General features: G+C 42.4%; 2 protein-coding genes across 7 annotated transcripts in view; both read right to left on the bottom strand.

Moving 5' to 3' along the window:
- Positions 1 to 1,046: 1,046 nt before the first annotated feature.
- On the bottom strand, positions 1,047 to 22,182 carry RTCB (RNA 2',3'-cyclic phosphate and 5'-OH ligase). The gene is made up of 12 exons (XM_002921529.4): positions 21,993 to 22,182; positions 18,891 to 18,969; positions 17,700 to 17,767; positions 16,274 to 16,373; positions 13,947 to 14,103; positions 12,014 to 12,170; positions 10,398 to 10,557; positions 9,106 to 9,281; positions 8,179 to 8,367; positions 7,385 to 7,495; positions 6,105 to 6,224; positions 1,047 to 2,166 (listed from the first exon to the last, which is right to left on the bottom strand). Exons 1-12 carry the CDS (start codon positions 22,083 to 22,085, stop codon positions 2,059 to 2,061), a joined length of 1,518 nt encoding a protein of 505 aa, XP_002921575.1. The 5' UTR covers positions 22,086 to 22,182; the 3' UTR covers positions 1,047 to 2,058.
- Positions 22,183 to 23,468: 1,286 nt separating this feature from the next.
- BPIFC (BPI fold containing family C) overlaps positions 23,469 to 26,073 on the bottom strand; it is a 49,796-nt gene continuing 47,191 nt past the window's right edge. For all 6 annotated transcript variants that reach the window (XM_034644242.1, XM_034644241.1, XM_034644240.1 and 3 more), the window contains 3 exons: positions 25,688 to 25,751; positions 24,857 to 24,933; positions 23,469 to 24,069 (listed from right to left, as the gene is read on the bottom strand). In XM_034644242.1, the coding sequence (XP_034500133.1) occupies positions 23,968 to 24,069; positions 24,857 to 24,933; positions 25,688 to 25,751 (243 nt within the window). In that variant the 3' untranslated portion in view covers positions 23,469 to 23,967. The remainder of the gene's footprint in view (positions 24,070 to 24,856; positions 24,934 to 25,687; positions 25,752 to 26,073) is intronic.

The following is a 26,073-nucleotide window of genomic DNA, read 5'->3' on the forward strand; positions in this document are numbered from 1 at the left end:
AATCTTAAAAAAAAAAAAAAAAGGCCTCCTCTTTATGCCTGAAGAGCCAGATGGGGCCTTATCAAAGGGTGTTCTAGCTATGCGTGTGCGCACAGGCCCAGGGGATTGTTACTCGGGGCAAGAAAAACAGCCAGTAACGTCTGCTTCATTTGAGCATTTATTATTTAAGTGGCTTTCTGCCTCAAATGGGAAAATAACATCTCTAGAAAAAGGAAAACAATGTTTGAAGCTTTCTTTTTGAACTCAAAATGCTAACCATTACTTCCTACGTCATTAATAGGGCCGAGCTCACTGCAAATGCTACAGACAAGAAAAGCTCATAGAGCAGAAACGCCACCACATAAACCACTCTCTTTGTATCTCCTTCTCACCTGCTCCTCCTCATACATCCCTGGAGTAACTCTCAAAGCTTCTAATAAAACTCAACATATGTATTTAAGATGATGCACAGCGTTTCTTGCACTGATATCAGCTAGTTTTGGGAGGGGACCTTGCTTTGAATTAGTTTCAAATGACACATCATGAAGCAAGCCCAGCTGGGGGGGGCGGTCTACACTCCAACACTGCTCACCCCTAGAGAACCTAGCGCCTGCCAGAAGCCTGTTCCTCATCTTGAAGTGCCCTCCAGCGTTCCTGGTAACCTGCATCCTTAAGTCATGGGTGCACAACAGGGGCTGGTCTGGTCTGAAGGCATAAGTAGTCTATAATTATTATATTAAGAGTCCTAACTGGTTTGTTGGTTATTTTCAAACTCTACCGTCAAAATATTTAGATGACTGGGTGCTCCGAGTCAAGACATGCTATGTTATTTCATATCAGACATTTTTCAGAGGCAGTCTATCTTCTCCAGCCTTCCAAACAGCAGCATCTAGAAGATACTCTAAGGAGGGTTTTTACTGTAAGTTGAAGGGTAAGTTTTAGGAAAGAATATTTTAGAGGGAGTCACTGAAAGCAACCTGTGAGAAAATCAGGCAAAAGCAACACTAACCAAAGTGAATCAAGCACATATACTAATTGTCCTAAGATATAAACTATTAAGCACGAGATAAAACAACATATTGCAACTTTATTAGATTTTTCTATGTTACTGGCTGTTTGGACTCCACAAAGGCCTTAGTAACCTGTCACTCTAACATCTTCAGGTGTCACAGTACAGAACACACAATCTGATTAGATGGCACCAGACCAGTCAACCTGTCAAACAGAACAACCATTAACATCACAGCTGTGGTCATTTAATGTTTTTATAATAATTCAATCACAAACACAAAGATATTCAGTATTATGGGCAGGTTCTCCGCTGCTGCCGTGTAAGACCTCATCCAGGAACAGTTTACCAGACCAGGCCTAGTTAATGAGAGGTCCCAAAAGATGCCACGTGCAGGTAAGGCAAAACTGCCTCATATTTAGGATGAGCAAAGTAGCAAGTCTATGCAAAATTTTCTTTTGAAAATTTCTCTTTTGAACCTCTATTCCTACACCTCCATACATGTTCCCTCCTCAACGTGTCCCATTATCCATTCATCTAACATCCGGATAGGACTCTGTGGGTACTTTCCCAGTGACAGTGGTGTTTAGGGTTTTGGTAGGTTCAGGGGAAGGGGGTGGATGGGTGGATGAATGGGCAAACTGACAAGAGGAGGAGGGAAAGGAAACATTGAAAAACCTTTTTATTTATTGTAACGCTCTTCATGACACCTCTCAGAATATAAACAGGGCTTGCTGTAAAGAAGTTCATTCTGATGACTACAGACTTCTAGGCCTGAGTTAGGCAGTATCTTGATCTATCCCCACCCCCTAGTAGATTTTCCTAAAACCTGTGGGACAATCAGGGAGGAAACACATATATCCCTTTCCAATGAGGGCAATGGGACTCCTCCTGGAAGGTAATGTTAAAACCCTGGCTCCTGAGAGCAGCCGCCGCCTGCCAGCCACTTGGGAACGGGCAGTTACAGCACTTTGGAGCCTTTCGGGTCTTGAGTCTGATGTCTGAGGAGCGTTTCAAGTCCACCTCCATTCCATAAGGGGCAGTGGCATTTGGTAGCTGCGGTCAGCTTTCTATCCTTTGATCACGGCAATCGGTCTCAATTTAATGGCCTTCTTGCTGATTCCAGCATCGTGGCAGGTGTTCACCACATCTGTCACGTTCTTATAGGACTCAGGAGCCTGAAGGGGAGGAGTTAAACATTGTAAAAATCTACTTAAAATGTAATCCTTGAAAGCATTAAACTTCATGTGGGATCAAAGAAATGCACATTAAAATAATACTGAGTTTTCTTTTTGGCGTGTGGATCAAACAAAGACGAAGACTGAACTCAATGTTGGTAAGAGAATAATAAATACTTTCACCTTGTTTTTTTTTTTTCCTGTATGTCTCATAATTTCCTGATAGAATATACATTACTTGTCTGACTAGGAAAAGCAGTAAATGTAACTGAATAAAACACACACACTAATACCCAACAGAAAGGAAATGTAACAAATCAACCTATTAGTGGTAATGATCTTTGGTTGGTAGCCACAGGCCATTCTGATTTTATTTCCACAGTCGTCAAAATTTCTGGAATGCACAGCTATTACCTTCACAATAAGGGAAAGTTATTCAATGTATCTATACTACTAACATTGTGTGTGTGTGTCTTTATGTGCATACACACAGACACGCACACTGTTATTTGAGTTTCCAGCAAGACCCTCTCACACACACCGTCTCTCCCTGTTCATGGCAGCACAGCTGCTCGGGCCTCCCAGCGGATTCCCGCAGGGCTCCGTACATTCCCCTTGCTAGCTGATCTATTCCCCTCCAATTTCTAACTTTCACGCTGCAGCCTCTGGACTCCTTCCAGTGAGTCATGTGCAGAATCCTCTCCCTGCTCCCTTCAGCTCTGAACATTCCCTTCACCTTCCTGTTCTTGTGGAAACACAGATCTCCTCCAGGAGAACCAATTTTCTGTAGCAGGTATTTTCCCTCCTAAATGGGGTCCTGTCATTAGGCCCAGGAGGGTGACAGGTGTCCTTGTCCATCTTGGTTCTTTCCAGACCATTCACCATGCACCCTCCTCGGGAGTCTCTGGTTATCATGTCTCACTCCCTCTTCTTGTCGCAGTTACTTGCTAGCCCAGGAAGCACCTCCCTAGCATTACTTGAAGATTTCTTGCTTCTGGCTCATTGTCACTCTGTCCTGCTAGAATTCCAAATGGTTTCAATATCTAGGAAGAGGACCCTTTCAGTATCTTGGCTTCTAGTTCCTTGATTTTTGCTCCTTTAATGCTGATCCTGATCATTCACTCCCAGCCAGGGCCATACCCCAGAACTTGTCATAGTGATTACACCTCCTCCCTAATCTCTGTTTCAAGCATGCCAGGCTGGTGATCACAGCTAGGTTTCCAGCTCACTCCCTCTGTGCTCCATCTCCAATAATCCTTTAACCCCGCTGGATATATAATCTCTTTGCAACACTTTCAACAACCTTGCTTCTCTTCCACTGCACCATACTTGCAAACCTGGTTAAAGTTAACTCAACATCTATTTCATGCCTGCATGAAATGTACATGCTGAACGTAGTTGAAAAACACCCAATCACTGAATTTAGCTCAAGCAGGCCCTTGCTGCTGTCCTGGCACCCACTCAAAATCTCACCAGGTTGATTACTCTTTCTCTTAAATGTTTATCTCATACCTTCTCCCGCATCCTTACTCTTAGTTGCTGGTACTACTTTCTATTACACTGAAAAAAGAGAAAACACCAGAACAGAATCTCCATAAAATCTCACCATCTCTTCCCTGACTACCTGCATCCCACTTTCTCTCCTTTTGTTAAGGATTCATTATCCGAGCTCCTAGTGAAGAGCAATCCCATCCACTCTCATCTATCCAAGGACACTGCCCCACTAATTCCCCTTTCTTTCCTGCATCATCAATTTCTCTTCCAGATTCTTCTCATCAGTGTGCACCAGATCATGTTACTCTTCTGCTCAAAATTCTCCAATGTCCTCCCATCACCTCGCTTACAGTAAGAACAGCAAAAGTCCTTCTGTAAAGGAAAGGCAAGGACTCACACGATCTGGCGTTCCTCTCTCTCTGACCTCAGGTCCCTCTTGCTTGCTCTTGTCACAATGGCCTCCTTGCTATTTCTCCAACATCCAAGCATAATCTCGCCTTAGGGTTTCTGCACGTGGCTGTTCTCTCTGCCTGGAAAGCTTGCCCCTAGATACCTACATAGCCCCCTCCCTCATTCCCTTCAGGTCTTCACTCAAATCACCCTAATACACCCTATTTAAAACCGCACCCACTTCCTATCTTTCCCTACCCCTGTCCCATTTGTACTTTGTAGCACTTCATGTCATCTAACGCACTACATCTTTTACTATGTCCTACGTTTCACAAGAAAGGGTTTGCTGGTTTTGTTCTTTGCGGTACCCCAAGCACCTAGAACAGCACCTGACTGTAGATGTATAAATACTTTCTGAGTGAATGAAAAAATCATATGTAAAACATGCACATAAAGAAAATACCAAACGTCAATAGAGGTTATCTCTGGTTGGTGGAATTTTAGATGTTTTGCTTTCTTCTTTGCATTTTCCAAAATCTCTTAATGAAACAGATGTTATTATTATTATTATTACTATTTTTTTTTTAGGGAGGAAAGGGGGAAGAGGCAGAGGGAGACGGAGAAAGAAAGAATCTTCAGCAGGCTCAATCTCACAATCCTCAGATCATGACCTGAGCTGAAACCAAGAGTCGGACGCTTAACCAAATGAGCCACCCAGGCGCCCCATAAACAGTTGTTATTCTTAATATCAGAGAAGAAAAATTGTTATTGAGAAATAAGGCTTTGTCATACTCTGTGACTCAGTAAGTCTACTCTTGGGATTTCATTCTGATTATTAAAAATAGCTGGATGGGGCCCCTAGGTGGTTTAGTCGTTTAAGCGTCTGCCTTCAGCCTTAGGTCACGATCCCAGGGATCAAGCACCACATAGGGCTCCAGCCCTGCATCGGTCTCCCTACTCAGCGGGGAGACTACTTCTCCCTCTCCCTGCTGCTCCCTCTGCTTGTGCTCCCTCTCTGTCAAATAAGTAAAGAAAATCTAAAAAAAATCCCCCAAAACCAAAAAAAACCCCAAACCAAACCACATCAAAACAAAAAAACAGCTGGGAAAAAGCTTCATGCACGAAGACACACGTTACAGCTTAATTTATAGTAGCAAAACTTTGGAAGCCACTTAAACGTCCAATATGGGCAGAAACTTATGGTCCTTAGCTGGTAGAATATTTGGCAATTAGAAAGTGACACTTACAAACAATACTATTACATAACACGTTAAATTTAAAAAAGGGGCAAAAAAAGGAAAAGAAAAAAAGGAAGAAAAAGATTTAAAAAAGGACCATAAAATGTTTGTAAACTATGATTACAATTAGTTAAAAAAAACCAAAACAATACAAAAAACATTCAGGGAAAAAAAGGAAAAGATAATTAAGTGTCCTAGAAAAGGAGGTAACGGTTGTGTTAGGACACGGAGTTTCTGCATGATTTTTTCTTAAACTTTTAAAACAAGTTACACTGCTTCTAACTTGAATATGTATATATGTATAATTTAGACAAAATCTTGGCTCCCTGTGAATCAAACAAAACTGTTATCTCGCCTTTTCAAATTTGCTTTGAAATTTAGATATACAATAGCTATGCAAAAGAAAGGTTAAAATGAGTCAGCTCAAACAATTTTTAAAGTTTAATATGTAGAAAGGTAAGAATCAGGGTGGCTCAGTTGGTTAAGTGTCTGCCTTTGGCTCAGGTCATGATCCCAGGGTCCTGGGATCGAGTCTCACTTCAGGCTCCCTACTCAGCGGGGAGCTTGCTTCTCCCCTCTCCTCCCTGCTCATTCTCTAATAAATAAATAAAATCTTAAAAAAAAAAGAAAGATAAGAATCATTCTTGTGGACTTGCCTTAAACTAATCGCCAAACAAAAGACAACAATAAATTATTACTGAGGTTATTTAAAAACAAACAATGGTATCTGATAGCAATACCAAAAATTATGCTCTCTGTGTAGTGGTAGAAGTCACCGACAGTTTTATACTGAGTATTTATCAAAATTTCACTTACCTCTTCCATAACCAGTTTGGGTGAGGCAACGCGGATTGCGATTCCCATATCTGCCAGTTTGTCCAAGACATCCTGGAAATCTAAATTACGACGAGATTTTGCTCGGGACAATGCACGGCCCTAGATTAGGAAAGGAATGAACTTTACAAATTCTGAGCTACAATTTATGTTCAACTCCAGCAATTATTTAAACCTTTGGGACTATATGCCTTTTCCTTGACTTCTTTAAAGTTAGAAAATAATCTTTTTCTGTTTTATCAACCTTAGTGTCTTTTGTTACAAATCTCATCATACCCTTCGGGAAAACATTTCCATCTATACAAAACATTCAATATTGAAAGACTTAGTTTTGTGTTTCTGAGTACTATTAATTATCGATTCAATATAAATAAATTGATTTTAATCATAAACAGGTCTGTCATCACAAAAACTTTGTGCCTTGTGATTTAAAACAGTTTCTTAACCTTAGCACTACTGACATTTTGGGCCAGAAATGATAAAGGATCAGAGAAAAAGGAAGGCTCAAATATATTTGTGAGGGCGTGTCCTATGAGAAGGTACTCTAGAGTTTCAATTTTCCACTCCATTGCTAGTTAAGCACTCTCATGGCTCAGAACAGGGGTTGGCAAACTGGTTTGTAGGCCAAATCTGCCCTACCCCGTTTTTGTAAATAAAGTTTTACTGGAACACAGTAATTCCCTTGGTTTATGTATTGTCTATGGCTGCTTTTTCACTACAGTGGCACAACAGAACAGCTACTACAGAGACCAGATGGCCCCAAAGCCTAAAATATCTACCATCTGGTGCTTTACAGAAAAAGTTTGCCAACCCCTGGCTTAGAAGATAAGAGGTGATATGATGAAACAGGTGTGCAGTCTACACCCGGGCTCTGATGTGCAAATCCCCCAAATCTTGAGTGGACCTACCTAGAAAGGAACAAATTACGCAAATAACTAGGTCCAGTGAATCGCTGAGATAAGCTGTGATGTGAACTTGCATCAGTTAAAGTTCTATCCGTTATGCCAGTGTGGGAATTTCCCAGTCTGGATTTTGTGGACTTGCAGAGACGGGGAAAAGTCCCTGGCCTTACAAGGTCTCCACTAAGAGATACCAGGTGACCTTAGTCGGTTCACTAAACAGACTGTATATTATAGGAATAAATTCAGGTAGAAGACAAGATGGATCCAAACTTCAACTTTGTTAGTGCCCAAATACATTTACCTGTCAAAATGCAAAATGACGATTCAAAGCATTTCTAAGCAAGTTTCTCTTTTCCTTACCGCTCCATGACAAGTTGTTCCAAAGGTCTCAGTCATGCCCTGTTCGGTGCCAGTAAGAACGTAACTACAGGTGCCCATGGTGCCGCCAATGAGCACCGGCTGTCCAGTGAGCTGAGGGTGCACACACGAAGCAGACATATTACAATTTAGAAAAGCACGAGCTTTTTATGCCAGAGATTTACACTTCCTCTTGCACTGCAGGACTGTGGGAGAAACCTGGGCCTCTAAACACACTGTCTTCACAACTATTACTATGACATTATTTTAATTCTTGGATAATCAGGAGGGAAGAGGAAGGGAGTGAAAAATGTGAGGACCAGGAAGGCAGCAGAAGACAGACATTGCAAAAGTAAAGCCAAATTCAAATGTCTGGGGAGCGTCATTAGGAAGAACCATCCCGGGCAAGGCGCCTGACCTCTCCAGGTTCTGGTTTCCTCATCACAGGGAAAATGGGAACAGGCTAAGGGCCCTTCTACCTCTACCACAGCCGGATACCAAGGGGAGAGGAGACATGTACAGACTGAGTTTAACCTTAATCTTGCCTGCCAATCATTCTAAGGCCTTGAAAAGATCACCTTTATGGGATAAAAGAGTCTCCATGCAGGATGTTTTAGACAGCTCACCGCGGGCGCAGATGAGGGGGACTCACTGCTTCAGAGAAGACTGGAAATCACTGTTCTCAGGGAGGACAGATTTTTTTCCCAACTGCTAACTTTCTGTTTAAATTCACCCATGTTTAGAACGACCCAAATCATGCCCCCACAGCTTAAAACCACAAATGGCTTAGTACATACTTGGTAGTCAACAGCAATGAGGGGGTGGTGAGGAGGGAAAGCGCGGGTGGATCCCTTCCTGTGTACCAACAGGGTCCGTTCCTTCCCGTCCACCACGTGCTGCTCTACTTTGGCAATATTGTGAGAAACGTCATAGATCACGTGCAGGTCCAAGTCATCAGGGGTTGTGTTGAAGACCTTGGCAAAAGCCTAAGAGGAAAAGCCTAAGTTAAAAGCAGCCAGAACCAGCTCTTCAGAACTCATCAAACTGATTTCAGCTAATCTGTTCCTATAGGGAGTGAGGGATTTAAGAGCTCAAAATAGCAGTATTATTAATCTTCACATAAAAGATTGGTGGATTATCTCCACACAAAAACCATCTTTTACACCTCATTGCAAATTCCACTCCATAAATTCCAGCTCTGGTTGAAAAGCTGCTGGGCTACTTTTTTTTTTTATTTTTAAGATTTTATTTATTTATTTGACAGAGAGAGAGACACAGTGAGAGAGGGAACACAAGCAGGGGAGTGGGAGAGGAAGCAGCAGGCTCCCAGCAGAGCAGGGAGCCCGATGCGGGGCTGGATCCCAGGACCCTGGGATCATGCCCTGAGCTGAAGGCAGACGCTTAACGACTGAGCCACCCAGGTGCCTCTGCTGGGCTACTCTTGATCCCACCCTTCAGAACAGCTTCTTCCTCAGCCTTCTCATCGTCGTGAATGCACTTGTATCCTATCTGCTGCTCGAGGCAAATTCTAGGAATGATTCTGGCTTCTCTTCATCTCTCACTCCCCATGACTGATACTCTGCTGACTTGGTTTAAGGAGACATCAAGAGCCTGAACACTTTGCCAGTATTTCCAGTATTTATTACATAGATTTCGAAACCTGGATTCTATAGGCTCTGTTTTAAACTTCCTCACGAGTAACAGAAAAGCAACTTCCACTGTACCTGACGGGTTAAGAAGGTCATGGAGGAGCGGTTGACCCAGGCATAGTTCCCAGCTGCTGCCATCCCCTTCAGGTAGTCCTGACCCTCTGGGGAAGCGATCCGAGCACAAGCCAACTGCCGGTCGTTGACTATAATCTTGTCTCTCTTCATGGCTTTTTCCATAGCTACCAGTGCATCTGGACAAGAGAGAAGCAGGTCTAAAGCGGCCACTTTTCCCTTTATAATTCAGATTTATTGCAGAAAAATAGGCTACATTCAAACCCATTTTTAAAAAAGCAAATAAAATACAACATTTCCTTTGAAGTTTTTCTAAGTTCATCTATTTGCTTGGTCAAGACATAGTTACTGAGAATCTTCTGTTGTGCTGTGTGACACGAAGGATGTGGGTTACAAAGCTAACCCTTCCCTGCAGGAACTTGGAAAGGGAATGAGGTTAACACAAAGAGTAACAACACGGTCTTAGTTTCTCCTTTTCTGGCATGGGAATGAATGAATGAAATAGTAAGATATAGTTTATTACCATCACGGTTTTAAAAAATAATCTTTTAGTGACTTAACAGAAAAGAGTTGGAGACAAGTTGCTAGAACAGCAGGAAAATCAAATCCATGGCAAAGTGTAGAGACGTACTTAGTAGAAAGTTCAGAATTACTAGTCAGTGCTCCATATATTTGCTAGATTAAATATTCTAATGGGTCAGGCTGGCCCAAATTATTAAATTCCCATAGGATGAAATGTACACACAAGGATGAACTATACAATACACAAGGTTTATGATAATTTCCATGTGTCTATATACCTTCTCACAAATTCATAAATCCTTTCACACGTCCTATCAATCATCCAAAGTGACCTCGTTGCTAACCCCCTGCCTTCTGCTTTTGCTCATGTGCGTGACTGTCCAAACTGCAAACAGTATGTGTTCACCACGCCACTGCCAAACTCTTTTCCCTAAACACTTTATATACACTGTTCTATGGTATTTTATCAGGTACTACCTTTTCGTTTCAAGAAAGAAGTTGAGGGCAATTTGAGGGCAGGTCCTTGCCAATTTCATCACTGAATCTACTGTAACACTTAATCTTGCAGTACAGGTATATGGGATACATCTGCGTGTGTAGTAAACGTATAAATGAAATAGTATGTGTGAAGTATTTAATCTCCTATGACAAAACCATGTGAAAGAGTAAAAACCCATGCAGTATAGTTCCCGAGCTTTCTCTCTGAAATTTCTAGTTGGTTTCCCAAAAATGCCTGTTTGAGCACTGAGTCAAAAATTAGATCCAGACTATACCTGTGGCTACTTGGTGGCCCAAGCCTCTGCTTCCACTGTGGATCATCACACACACCTGTCCCTTATGGTCGATGCCCATTTTCTTAGCTGCGTACTCATTGAAAATCTCATCCACAACCTGGATTTCTGCATAGTGGTTGCCTGCTCCCAGGGTTCCCAACTGCAAAAGTAAGAATGTCTGATAAAACAGCTTCTATTCGGCTTTTAATGATTTGATTGATTGATTTCAGAGTTTACTGATTGATTTCGGAGAGAGAGAAAGAGTGCCAGTGTGCATGCACAAGTGGGGAGAGGTGAAGAGGGAGCGAGTCTTCAAGTAGACTCCTCACTGAGTGGGGAGACTGAGATGCGACTTGATCTCACGACCCATTAGATCGTGACCTGAGCGGAAACCAAGAGTCGGACACTCAACTGCCTGAGCCACCCAGGAGCCTCGCTTCTATTCCGCTTTTTAAAAATCCACTAAAAAGTAAATTGGTAAAATCAACCGATAACAAAAAATAGTCACGATGTTTTATATAACAAAGAAATTTCTAAGCCTCAGAAATGCTTCATGCATTTAAAGCAATACACAATAAAAATATGACAGGTAGCTCCTGCGGTTTATTGTATCATTAGCTGCTTGACGTATATACAAATACATATTAAAAGCTTCACAAACCAAAACTCACACCATTAAATGGCCCAAATAGGACATTTTAAACGTTGTGGACAGAAGGGTCAAATTTTGGGATGAACTCTGATGAATGCTGACTCTTACACAAGGTCCAAGTTCAAATGATTTTTTTTTTTTTTAAGATTTTATTTATTTATTTGACAGAGAGACAGCCAGCAAGAGAGGGAACACAAGCAGGGGGAGTGGGAGAGGAAGAAGCAGGCTCATAGCAGAGGAGCCTGATGTGGGGCTCGATCCCATAACGCCGGGATCACGCCCTGAGCCGAAGGCAGACGCTTAACCGCTGTGCCACCCAGGCGCCCCTCAAATGATTTTTGAAACATCCATAAGTTCATTGACACCTACCATTATTCACCACTGAAAGAATATATCGCGTAACTGGAGTTAACAGATGATTTAGGCACCACGGCACAGAAGTGCTGGAAGAGTCTTTAGAGGCTGCCTAGTTTTAACTACTCCGATTTTCGGTTAAGAAAACCAGACTCAGAGAGGCAAAAGAGACTTGCCCACAGTCACAGCGGATTAATGGCAAAGCCATTGCCATTAGCTGTAGATTTCAAACATGTGGTATATTCTTATCTCAGGGACGCCATGAACTGACAAAGTATGTCTTCTCATCTCAGACTCCAGAAAACTCTGCCAAATCTGTGCACTGTCAAAGTATGTACGTACGTAATTTGGGGGTATATTTTTAAGCCTTATAATAACATCCCATTTTTCTCCCATCCATTTCTAATTCAGCACATCTTGTTTTATTTTATTAACATCTACAAGTTCCTAACTGCTTTTTAAAAGAGTAAGAATGAAATAGAAACAAATCTGTGTTCTTTTTGATATACTGTGAAAAACCTGAGGATGTATTTGCTACACAGAAGACATTTCCCCCTCAACAGAAACATAGAACCCCACCCATGAACACGTCGCCCCTCCCACGCGTTACCTGAGGAAGGCCTCTTTTCTTAGCCCTTGCGGAGACCTTGTTGGGGTCGGCCTGCAGCATCCTTCCGTACTCCTCACAGTGCTCCTTGTCCTCAGCCCAGGCATAGCCTTCCCTCAGGGACCAGTCCACACCCATCTCCAAGGCCTCCTCCAAGTCTCTGAGGGAATAATAAGGTCTGGTCATCTCACAGCCAAGGCAGAGGAAAAGCTGAGATGACCACATCTCAAAAGGGCAGAGGGAGACAGTCTGTTTACTCTCGCCTGTGTACCAGGCGCTGTGCTAGATGCAAAGTTTATGCTCTCTGCAATGCCAGTTTTTTTGAGGAAAGCAGCTATATAAATTGTGATATAAAATAATAAGGACCATATTAGAGATTATTATAATCCTTTAGACATTTATTCAGTCCCTTGTACTCTTCAAATCTAATTTGCATTAAATTTGCCTCTCTGAATGGCAAAGAAAATTTGTAACTGTCATCAGCTACCACCACCCAGCACTAACTTTACCACAGCTACCCAACTTCAATCATAATTTATGAAAAATTACAGCCAAACAATAAACCTATGTAAAAGCCTTCAGGTGGCACAGGATAAATTTTGAGGTATCTTTGCAGAAATACTATATGGCTTCAGTGCACATGCATTTTGAAGGGGCACATACATTAAATTCCTAGAAGGAAGCAGCTTTGATCTTTATCTAAGGTCCAACCCTCCCAACACACTATCTGGAAGGTTAAATGGTCAATGTCATCTCCTCACTATAACCCATTTCAAACATTATTTATGATACAGGACAAAATTCCTATCTAAAATATTTATGGAGGGGGTGCCTGGGTGGCACAGCAGTTAAGCGTCTGCCTTCGGCTCAGGGCGTGATCCCAGCGTTATGGGATCGAGCCCCACATCAGGTTCCTCTGCTGTGAGCCTGCTTCTTCCTCTCCCACTCCCCCTGTTTGTGTTCCCCCTCTTGCTGGCTGTCTCTATCTCTGTCAAATAAATAAATAAAATCTTAAAAAAATAAAATAAAATATTTATGGAGATCTCAGAATTTATGCTTTTCAAACCAGGGTTGCAATGTCAGGGACCACGTAAGTCATAGGTCCTCCAAGTTTATCAGTTTACTCCAAGTTTTTTGTTTTTGTATTTTTGCTGGAGGGAAGCCACAGACTAGCTAATGGCTAGAGACATATCGGTATTAACGTATGTACGTGTTTGTAATTAGAATGCAAAAGTCACGTGAATTTTAAAAATAAAACAGAAGATGCCAAAGAAACATTCTTGTTAAGCACAGGTTCCACAAAGTTTAAGACACACAGCTTTTCAGGAGCCAGGACAGTACTGTCAATGGCCATCGAAAAGGCAGTTATGCTGTGGCCTTCAATTTCATTCTCTACCGCTGAAATACTTAACATCTTCGCTACAACATTCAGGGCTACCATTCAAAGAGCAAGGTCGTGGCTAAATACAGGCTCACTGACAAAAGGTGGTTCAGAATACAGCCTCTGAAGCCAAAGGATCTTTGGTTTGAATCCTGACTTTACTTATTAGCTTACTATTATTTCTTTAAACCTCACTTTCCTTTTCAATTGGGAATATCATTAGGGTTATTATCTAGATGAAATGACGGGACAGACGTATATTATAGCACAGCGCCTTCCATGTGGGAAGTGCTCAATAACTGTCAGTAGGTATTTCTCTACTATAAATTCTGCCGTGTGTCAAAGGCTGTTCTAATGAACATCACTTGACTAATCTCTCTAATCAATGTGTGTGGGGGGGAACCTCATGTATAAAAGAACAATTCATTACCACTTCATTAAAGGTGACTGAACTGAACAATCCCCATCCCCTAAGCATTCTATATTGGGTATGAATGTGAGGGTCATGTGGTTATTTTCCTTCCCAATCCGTGTACTGGAATCTTGTCCTCTTACTTGGCACTCATGGGGATGACACCTTTTGATCCCACCCCGACAGGAATGTGATCAAACATAGCTTGGGCAAGTTGCTCCTTCACAGGCTGGACATCGCTTTCATCTAAATTGGTTCTTAGCAAGCGCACACCGCAGTTGATGTCAAATCCGACGCCACCTACGGAACATAGTCACAGATTAGCAAAACCAGGTAGTTGGGCAATGTTACCTGTGCTTTCTCACCATTAATACAGGGTTTGAAAGACAGCTCTTCTTTTAAAGATAACTTTTTTAAAGTAGCCCACAAAGTCGGTAAAGTCTGATGACATCAACATTTAAAGTAATGTACATACTACAGGTACTTTGTGGGCCAAGAAGGCGATAATGAACGATAGGTATTATCTACACTAGAGATTAAAATGTGAATTATATGCTTTTTTTGTGGATCATTTTTTAAAAGATTTTATTTATTTGACAGCGAGCCGAAAGCACGAGTGGGGAGGAAGGGGCGGGGGGGGGCGCGCTGAGTAGGGAGCCTGACGACGAAGGCTTGAACCTAGGAGTCCAAGGTTATGACCTGAGCTGAAGGCGGACACTTAACTGACTGAGCCACCCAGGCACTCCTTAATTTTGTCTTTTTGGGTTTACTTTGTTTTCTTTCTCTAACTTTGAGATGGATGCATAGATCCCTAGTAATTCAGTCTTTCTTCTTTCCTAATTTATTTCAGGCTATATATTCCGATCCAATTATGGCATTAACAATAACCAACAATTTTTAGACTAATATTTTTTATCATCATCAGTCGCAGTTATTTTCTGTGAGATCAGTTCCCACTATGAACTCTCTTCACCCATGGGTTAAACACACACTGCTTAATTTGTAAATATATAAGCTTTTCCCCCTAGCTGTTGTTAATGACTTCCCACTTAATTCCACTGTGGTAGATAATACATAACAGTGGTGCTTGAGTGCAGTCCAGAGAGGCTTCCAGGTCTCTAAGACTAACTGTAATAATGCTAATGTATTAGCCTTTCAAATTTATTCTCTCAAGTACACAGTGAAGTTTTCCAAAGGCTACGTGACATAAGGAAACACGTACCTGCGTGTTATTATTATTATTTTTAAGATTTTATTTATTTATTTGACAGAGATGGAGACAGCCAGCGAGAGAGGGAACACAAGCAGGGGGAGTGGGAGAAGAAGAAGCAGGCTCATAGCGGAGGAGCCCGATGTGGGGCTCGATCCCATAACGCCGGGATCTGCGTGTTATTATTTTAAACATTTCTCGGTCTCGATTTCTGGCAAGGTAAACATTGATAAAAGCCTTTGAGATCAACCCTCAATCCAAAAAGTTTGAAAACTGCTGTTCTGTAATTTCTATGCTTTAAAATTTGAGACCCGATTAATGGCTCTGCAATGTGGTCAATTTTGATATACATTCTGTGTGCACTTAAAAAAAATGTGTATGCTACAATTCTTGGATGCACAGTGATGTGTTGCACACACACCACACATATATATTAGCCATCAAGGTGTCAAATTTCTTAATTTGACATCTTTACTGACTGAAATCTGCCATTACCTCAGGAGAAAAACACAGCTAAATGCTGGGCTCATGTATTTGTACTTTTTCTCTGGTCTTTGCGTCACAAATTCTTACTGTTTCAGTAACTTTCCTATGCTTTCAAACAGATGTGTTTCTGTCTTTTGTTTGGTTTTAAAATTTTTATCCAGTCTTTCTTGTTATTCCTGGCAGAGGACTGAGCTGATAAAAGCTTGTCCACCATTGTTAAAGGCAGAACTCTCAAGATATAATTTAGACTTTCATTTCGTTTTCAGACTCTAAAAGCAAAGATATTGCTTTTGGTGTGACATATTTTCAGTGAAAGCAGAAAAGATGTATACAACTAGAAGTTAATCATAACGATGATAATGAGGGCAATCACTTACCCAATACTTCCTAAGTGTGCGCTTCTGTGCTAAGTAACTTTTCATAGCTTAGCTCATTTATTCCTCACAGTAATGCTACGTGGGATTAACATGACTAGCTCCAACATGCCCGAGAATTAACTGGGAAACACAGAAGACACATAATTTGCCAGCAAAGTGTTTCAGTATGTTTTGTAGTCAATGTCTAAAAAGTGCCTGGCGTGTAGGAGGAGCCCAAATAATTTTCCATAAATGTACGCTTTACTTGATATTTTAATAGCCTCTGAGTGTCCACAATTAATCCTCTCAGTAAACGAGGGAATAAGAAATGACAGACCATGAGACTGAGAGATGTCCACACTCTATTTCAGAAGGACTACGCTTCACACCTGACAGCAGACGTGCACAGTGACCTTACCTGGGGATACCACTGCTTCGGGGTCATTCATATCAAAGGCCGCCATATTCCCAATAGCAAACCCATAACCTGAATGGACATCAGGAAGCCCAATAGATCGCTGAAAGAGAATCAGAAAATGAAATACAGCTTTCTCAACCCGACAAGACCACCTTAATTCTGAAATGGGCTGGGGGCCGAAGCTTTCCCGAAATCAAGATCCTGTTTTTGTGGAACCTTCTCTATTGGTGGAAAGTAAGTATAAAAACTTCTAATCATAAAGCTAAAAATAGCGGGGGAAAAAACCTTTTTAATAAAGTCTGACCATTAACTAAAGAAATGGAAACAGAAAAGCCTCAGTATAACACGCTATAGGAGGGCGACATACTAACTTTAAGGTAGTATTACATTTTAAGTATTTATTGTTTTAAAAAATATTTATTATTTCAGAGACAGTGAGTGAGAGCAGGGTGAGGGGGAGAGGGAGAGAATCTTAAGCAGACTCCCTGTTGAGTGTGGAGCCTAAAGCAGGGCTCCAACCCGTGACCCTGAGATCATGACCTGAGCCAAAATCAAGAGTTGGATACTCAACCAACTGAGCCACCCAGACACACCAAAGTAGGATTACATTCTAAAGACAATCTTTAGACATGGACGAATTGTGGCCATGTCAGGCTAAGTGAAGGGAAAAAGGTCCTTAGTGTTTAAGCAATCACAGGCAAATGTAATCCATCTGCTGGTATGAGTACTGTACACTTTCTACGTCTGGGGCCTAAAAAAGGGCCCTGACCCAGGAAGAATGCAGGTCAAATAAGTTAAAGACACATGCAGATACCTAGACACCTAAGAGCTCCCTACGTGCACAAGCCGTTTCTTTTCCTTTTCTTCCCAAGTGCCAGCACAATAAATGGTATAAAGACCTCAAAAAAAGTTTGTTGTATGGATTTCACACCTTCCTGTGATGGTGGAACCTGAATGTTAGACTGTGGAGGGGGCCTCACTTGCACCACCCAGGCCTACCTGTTACCACCAATACCCTCCTTTCCCAATCATTCCTACAACACCTGAACTGTCCTTTCTCCCTCCCCACAGATCTAACCCTTAAACTTCTGTCCACTCTTTCTCCAATCATCCTCTTGAATGGGGCCAGAGTGAAACTTTCAATGGTGGTACCCTGTGACCCAGGAATAATGATGTACTGTGACGAAGAAACAAGAGAACAAAACTACTTCAAAGATTTTCAAATGCTTACAGGTTCTAGCAAAAAGCAACCAGAAACTGAGATGTTATCCAGACTCATTTACTTTTTTAAGCTCCATGGTTATTTCTAGAAGTTTGAAGGTCACTATCTAAGTGACACCACTATCAGGCCTCGCGATTCACCTACTCAGGGAACTCTGAGACTAAGAGAAAATATAAATGATTCAAACTCTGAACGTGGACTCACATGAACAATCCCAGGTAGGGCTGCCACATTGCCAATTTGTTTCATGGCTGGCAGAAAGCCACCAACACCTGAAGACAAAAATTCAGTGTTAGAAAAGGGGATGCAGTTGATTTTTAGCATTAAGTATCTTCATATGTTTCTAGCTTGCATTAAAGGAAGGGTCAGTGGTCAGAACTACCAGAACCACAACACAGGAGAGGACATTTGGGATGGAGTGGGAAGGGAGCTTCATCGAGGCAGCACATGCACAGGAAGGTAGCAAGGACAACTGGAGTAATCGCAGACATGCTGTCGGCATTCTGTGCATACCACGAGAAAGTTCCCTGCAAACGTGGTACTGAGAAATGTGAAACAACTAATAAACGTTATGTTGCTGATGTAACAAAAAAAAAAAAAATCAACACTGGTTTTACTCTAAGTGACAAAGAAGGACAATGCAGAAGAGCTGGCCAACACTGGACTGAGAGTCAGGGGATATGGGATTCTAGCCCCACTCTATCACTCGGTCATAGTGTCATTTTCAGCTGGTCAGGATGTCCTGGTGGGGAGATAGGTGAGATTAGGTTGTTGAGCTAAAAATAAAAGAGTTAAAACCAGGTTCCATATTAACATTATCATCACCATTAGAGCATCATATTAGAGCTTTATACACTTACCCTAAACATTGCTGCAGTTCTGCAAGGTAAGTGTAATCAACTTCCCTTTATAGATGAGATTAACTGAAGTTCAGTGAGGCTAATCAGTGTACAGGTTAAGAATATGGACTTTGGAATCAGGCACTCTTGGATGTGCGTCTGCCTCTGTCACTGAGAAGCTATGCAACTGGACAAATTAAAACTACTTAATGTCACTGAGCCTTGCCTTACACATCTGTAAAATGGAGACAACATCTTTGAATTACATGAGATAATCTACGTAAAGCACCTGGCACACAGCAAGTGCACAATAAATAGTAGCTTGTTATTACGTTAGCTGCGAAACCAAGCAGGTCCACCCAGCTCCAAAGAGTTTCTAGAAAGCTAAGTGGCTAACAATGTGATCACAAGTAAGTAACAGGTTTTTGGTCTCATTTAAGTCTTGATTATTACCTGGCAATACTTTCGTATTTTTAAATTATAATTGAGTTACCATTGTCATGCCACAGGGAAGATACTATTTATACGGCCACATGTAAAACTGTAATGTACTTACCACCCCCTCGACAGGCATTCCTTAATTCCTCAAACATTAATTTTTCCAGAGCATCATTCACGTAGAAAACTCCTTCAACCTGGTACCAACGAAAAGGAAAAACTATGAGCACATGCCCATGACATATAGGCAATGGATAGAATACACATGCCGTACATAATATTTTACTTTATTCTTTATGAAACACCTTCTCATTACCTTAAGCAGAAAACTTCCTAACAAAGACTACGAGAGGTTCCTATCTCTACATATGTCTTAAAAGTGTATTTTGCAGTGTTCACAAATTGTTTACGCTCCTCCTCTTAAAGCCACATTTAAGAACTGAACGGGAATTTTTTGCATGTGTGATAAAGAAGTCCTGGGGTGCCTGGGTGGCTCAGTCGGTTAGGCATCTGCCTTCAGCTCAGGTTATGATCCCAGGTCCCAGGGATCGAGCCGCTCACCCCACTCATGCTCCCTCTGTCTCTGTTTCTCAAATAAATAAATAAAACCTTAAAAAAAATTTAAAGAAACAAAGAAAGGTCTTCCAACTACGCTCTCACCAAGGCCAGAAGTCCTACTATTCTTGTGCTTCTAAAAATGAGTGGGCCTTAATAAACAGATGAATCAAAAGATTCTAAACATAAAAATGCAGTCATCTGACCTTAGTGTATTTTTTCTGTTCCTAAGACAAAAGCATATTACACTTTATTGTGTCCTACACTGATTTACAAATCAATACTTAGGTAAAGAGTTAAAAAAATTTTAACATGTAGCTACGCAGCTCTATGCCTAGTTCTAGAATCTATATAATTTTAAGAGGATAAAGGAGCTTGACCAAAAAAATACAAAAGGCAATGGAGGATATAATTATGTAACACCAAAGGCCAGAACATTTTTATCAGATATCAAATATTATGAAGGAGCTGCCCACTGAAGGAGAAGCAAAGACTTTAACACTTAATCACCTAGACAAATTTCTTTCTTTTATCAGAAAGAGGACTTCTGCTTGAAAAACAACACCAGTTGAAGGAAAATGTCTCTAGTATAATTTTCTAAGGGCCACATTTTATTAATTGACCAAACATTTACTGAGGACTTATTATGCTTTAGGCACTATAACGGGCACTAGGGGACTGTGTAAGATCCTGTTTTTTTTTTTTTTTTCCTTTTTTCAAGATTTCATTCATTTGTCAGAGAGAGGGGAGGGGGCAGGCAGAGGGAGAAGAAGGCTCCCCGCTGAGCAAGGGGCCCGATGTGGGACCTGATCCCAGGGTCCTTGGATTATGACCTGAGCTGAAGGCAGACCACCCAGGCATCCCTAAGATCCTGTTTTTGAGGAATTTCCAGCCCAGGATGCAGCCCAGACTAGAAAATTAAGAGCGCAATGAGGCCAAGCACTATGATAGGAGTGCTATGGAAGAAACTGAGGAAGTGGCTCAGCGGCTGAGGCTTGGCGGACGTTCCCTGTTTGAACCAGCTCATCAAAGACAAGGGACATCACTGGAGCTGCAAGACATTCCGGAGATATAAAGGAGACACAAAGATGATATAAAGTTGGGAGGGGAGTGTTTTAGGGAGGAAGAATTTTTAGTGCAGCATGTGAGTCTTACGGGAGGAATGGAGATTAAGGAGGATAGATACGATAATTACTATGAAATTCACTCATCTCTCAAGAATGGGAACACAATTCAAGCTTAGGATAAAGGTCAGTTAACTTCTTAAGAGCAGTATACTGAGTTTTCAAGTCTCCACTCTTAGGGGAGAAATGATAGTAAAGTGTCCTACAAATAGTTAAACCATAACTGCCTATCGCAAGATGAAACTTGCTCCTAGGCAGAACCAGCAGCAGTGTATCAAAAGTGAAGCCAGAATCACTACCAGACACTGACAGTATATTATCATGACCATGATGTCATGGTTATTTCCTACTCCTTCATTCAGGGAACCAGATTCCATAAACAGAAACTGGCTAAACGGAAAAGAGCAAAAAGGAATCTTATGACCATGGCCTTTTTCTCCTCTCAGTGTCTAGCTTTGCTCATGCGGACACTCAGGAAATTTTGATACTAAGAGTTCAGTGGCTATCAGGAACTCTTACCAAGACAGACTCACAAACCTCCCATACACTCACAGGGCACCTGAAGAGAGCTCAAAAGGTATTTTTTTTTTTAAGATTTTATTTATTTATTTGACAGAGATAGAGACAGCCAGAGAGAGAGGGAACACAAGCAGGGGGAGTGGGAGAGGAAGAAGCAGGCTCCCAGCAGAGGAGCCTGATGTGGGGCTCGATCCCACAACGCCGGGATCACGCCCTGAGCCGAAGGCAGACGCTTAACCGCTGTGCCACCCAGGCGCCCCTCAAAAGGTATTTAACAACATATGCCCCAAACCTTACAAAGGACTGTGTTCTTCACTTTAATGGACGATAAAAGGCACAAATGGCAACGAAGCCCAAGAGAAATAGTGAACCCAGACTTTCTCACTCCCTGGTACTGGGTTCCAAGTCTCCATCCGAAATACGTTATTCTCTCAGAGGAAAGAGAAGTAAAATGGGTATCAAGTCCTGGATGAGCTTCTTCTAGATGGCTAGAGGAAGCTGTGTCACCAACCCAGCCCTAGCGAAGTGAGTATTAAAAACAAACCACCTTGCCCTGTGAACTTTCTAGACCGCTGCGAGAGACAAAAACGTTTTATTACAGTGAATGCTAATAACTTGCTTCAGCAAACAAAGGTCTGTAAACGTCACCCTGATGGCCAGCATGACTCAGGAACGGAGTTCCTGTCCCAGCAACTCCAACCTGGAGTGGCTGTGCCACCGTGTAAAAAAACCACTAACATCTCTAAAGCTTGGGAATGTAACATCTTACGGTGCGTTTTTGAGACTTCTATGCGAAAAGGTTTTGCAAGCGCGAATTTGGCGTTCACTTGGATTCCCCAGGAACGTTCCGCTTTGGGGACCTTTCCCGCCGGGAGGTGGGGCTGCCGGAGGGTGGGAGCGGGGACGGTCCCCGCGCTAAGCCAGGGGTTGGGAGGGCGAGGTGGAGGCCGGTCCGGGTGGGCAGGGAGGCGCCGCGGGCCCCCGGGAAGGCCCCGCCACGGGCCCCTGCTTCCCCGCCTCACCTGCATGTTGGGCACGAAGCCCTTCTTGATTCTCCAGCAGTTTTTATTGATCTTTTCCAAGAACTGCAGCTCATCATTATAGCTGCGACTCATGGCGGCGACAACAGTGGCGAAAACTCCCGGCTCCGCTTTGAAGAGACGTTGCCGCGCTGTCCCGCTGCCTGAAGTACCACCTTCCGGATGACAACGCGCAGGCGCGGTAGGCTCCGCTGCAGGATGGGCGACGGCAAGCGCCGAGGCTCGAAACTCTCGACACCAAAATCGCTTTGATCTCGTTAAGTTAGACTGCCCTCTAGTGTTTATCTTTTTGGATATTTACTTGTCCTCTTCCAGGCTTAAAGCTAAACTAAATGCAGTCGTTTTTAGTGGGATGTAGTCATCCTTTGTTTTGGAAGTGATTTTCAGCACTTGAAAAACGCACCGAATCTGGATCCGGTCCAGCTGCTGTAGTGAATATCTGCGTGTGATTTGCACAGCAGTGAGGGAAAAAAGATGTGTGTAGCCAAGAAACAGGTTTAAATAAATATAACTGGACATTTGTAATGTTTCAGAATGAATTTGTGGATGCACATTAAATAACTTTTCTGTCAGAAAAGAACATTCCAAAGAATGAACGTGACAGTTTTTCATTTATTCCAACAAACACCGATGGGAGTGGTTATTATGGCCAGATGTGCGCCCTAAGGATGAGTAGATCGTAGATCGCAGTCCCTGCGGACAGCGGGGCTTCCCAGGCTTCCCTTCTTGGACCACTAAGGACCTGCGCTCATGCTCCTTTATACGCCTGTCTCTTGCTCACAGTAGTAAGCGATTTTTTACATGATTTCGGCTTCTAGTTCTACCTCGTGTAAATAGCAGTGACTTTGGAATCGGTAAGACTTGGATTCCATTTCTACCTCTGCCTTGTACGCAGAGCTGCTTTACCAGCCTTGAATGATTCATCTCTCTTCACCTTTGTATCCTCATCTGTAAAATGGGACCACAATTCTTCAGAGTGTCTGTGAGTATTAAGTGAGTGACAGTCGTGGAGTGACCAGCATGGAGCTTGGCATCCACTCTCCCACTAGATTGTCAGTGCCACGCAGACAGAGTTTGTGGTTTCTAGTTATTCTTACATTACCCATATGGGTTCCCCTTTCCTCCTCTTCTGCCCAAATTTCACCCCAATAATTAGATGCTCTAACAACTTAATATCACCAACTACAAATGATCTAGGATTAGTACTCTGCATTGCCATTTCATTTCATCTGGGAGGGAAAACCCTAAAACTTAAGCAACATAATTTCTAGAGTTTCCTGTGCCAATGTTTCTCACCAGAAACATCTAAGAGGCAAGGTATTCCCTTTTTAAGTCAAGACTTGAAGTCTGCACACCCTCACTTTTTGTCAAACTAAAGATGCCAAATTCTCTCATCTTTGTCCTATTTTGTTAAAAGAAAAATTCAGGGCAGAGTGTTTCTCAAATAAAAAGACAAGGTTGACATTAATAGAAAATAAGTTTAATTAAATACAAGGGACAGTATCGGTAAATATAAAACATAAAATCCAATATGCAGGGAAGTGGGGGAAACCCTGGGTTGCCGAGAGAGCTAACGGGAGCTCCTCTAGTAAGAACTCATGCACCTCTGTACTTCCGAGTTTCTCATGCATCTCTTCAGAGGCACATGGCTAGCTCTTGGCCCCGGCACCTTATAAACACAGGAACACACAAGGTGCATTCAAACACGAACACACATTGAAACGTCTACCCCTCCACACACACAGACACACGCCCCGATTTAGCTCTTTAACTCAGTTTGCCTCCCTCTGTCCCTGAGGGCCTGAGAAAGAAAACTGTCAGTCTAAGCACTTCACAAGGGCTTTACAATCCAGTGTGCACTGTCTTCCCCTTCTTGGCTGACAGTAGCTGTGGCTTAAGGGCCATTTACTTCCTGGAGTGGACTCCAAACGGGTAATCAAGCGGCTGGCTTCCCCCTCTACTGTCCACTTATGAGGTTCAGACCTTCCCAATCGTGGAAACTTGGCTGCTGCTTTAAGGACATTTCATACTTCAGGTCGGTGGAAATCAAAAGGAATCCCTGAAAAGGAGGCAACGGTGAAGACAATGTCACACTCTGGACACCGGCAGCCATTGGCCTATGGGGTTTGCCAAGGAGTGAGGGAGAGATGGCTTCTTTACCAGGTCCTCTTGTGTCACACCCTCCCCACTGCTGTCCCCTTGTAAGTGCCTCAGACAGGAACAGGCCACTTGGGATCATTGTCTGCTTATGTGACTTCAGCAGCTATAGAAGGGGAGGTGGGGAGGGGAGTGGGAGGGCAGGATAGTGTATGGGATTGGAGAATACCCTCAGAATCTAATCCCCCCCTCAAACACCAAAACGGAAGAAAAAAGGTGTTTCTGAAGTTTGTTGATAATGATTAATGAGGAAACAGCTCACAACAGATCCCTGAACCTCGAGGAGGGTCTTTGGTTCTGGCAAAAGTTCACCGAGAGAATCAGAAGAGCCAGGCAGGTCTCAGCCAGGCCTTGCTTTCCTCGCTTTAAATGGGACCGCTAATCCCAGCAGGTTGTTTTGTGGAATGAATGAGATTAAGCTCACCACAGCACACCTTCTCTCCTACTGTGGGGTGAGTAAGTCTGGCTGCGAAGGGAAATCAGACTTTGTCTGATTTTTAAACTCAAGTTTAAATGCTTTTCATTGTTGACTGCAAACTTTAAGAGCTAAACCGTTTGTCTATAAAATTCCTTGGGCTGGAAAAACACAAAGCAGAACCAAGTAGCATAAAACAGTAATTAAAATAGGAAGAGGCATATTCTACCATGAAAAGAAATGGGGGCAGTGAAGAGAACATTCACATTCTTACCTCAAAAACTTCAATATCTGAATTGACAAATGAGATTTTGTGTGGGTTGGGCAGGGGAATTCCTTGCTGCAATTTTGCTAAAAAACAGAACAAGGTGTAAGAAAGCTAGGTACAGACACAGAGGTTTTGACAAACTTTTTAGTAAAAGACGAATAAGCAGTTTTTAAATATATCTTTTCCTTCTTCCTGATTCTGTATTTTCACTCTATGTTCCTTGCATTTTCCTCGACGAATGCGTAATTAGTTAACGAAGTGCTCAATAAAAATGCACAAGCCATTATGTACACTTGCATGGCAGAAAAATGCTGGCAACTTGTCCAGTTTGTGTTTTGAAAATACCTTAATTAGTGGCTCTGAGAACATTTTGGTCCCTGATACAAAATGTATTTTAACCAAGCCAAACTCAAGATACTGCAGTTTATGAATGACTGTGTACAGGGAGAGGGCCTAGAATGGTCCTTCATTAAAACTGGCTATCCAGCTGGTGGTCTGTGCATAAGAACCTCAGAGATGCCCTCTAGGGAGATGAATCCTCATTTCTGGCCAACTGGAAGAGGACTCTTTACTGCCTAAGGAGAGTGGCTGCAATGTCCTCAACCAGAGTTTAGCTCTTCTTGCTGAGTCTGCAGGTAGTGTTGCTAACAAGGCTTGGACCTGGAATAACTACTACCGCAACCACATCGTTGATGGCACAAACTCTGCGGATTCTGGCATGGGCCTGGATTCACACAGTCACATGCTGGAAGTACAGGCTTGGGGGGGGGGCAAGTCCCAAACAATCCCCAACATTTAGCTAATGCCAGAGTCACATGTTTCCCAAGAATCCCTTACCATTGGCCAGTGGGAGGATTCCAAAGTGGAGAATGGAGGACAGAACATTCTCAAACCTCAAGACCTAAAATGAAAAGGGATACTAAATTAGTTGCCAAATCAGGGCATTTTGAAAGTACCATGCCCAGTCTGATCGTGCACTTTCCCAGACCTTATCAGACAGCACTTTCCCAGACCTTATCACGACAGAGGGCGATAATTAGAATCTCCCTATGGAGATAATCTAGCTTTCCAGACACCGAAAGCTATTTTGCGGGAAACCCTATTGCGCAGTTTTCCAGTCTTTTTTCCTCCTTGAGGACAGACATTTCTGCTCCCTGTAGGCTGGATCATGATAACAACAAATGCAGAGGGACCACATCGTGGCAGCAAACATGGCAGCTTAG

This window comes from Ailuropoda melanoleuca, chromosome 15 (genome assembly GCF_002007445.2).
Source record: "Ailuropoda melanoleuca isolate Jingjing chromosome 15, ASM200744v2, whole genome shotgun sequence".
Lineage (NCBI taxonomy): Eukaryota > Metazoa > Chordata > Mammalia > Carnivora > Ursidae > Ailuropoda > Ailuropoda melanoleuca.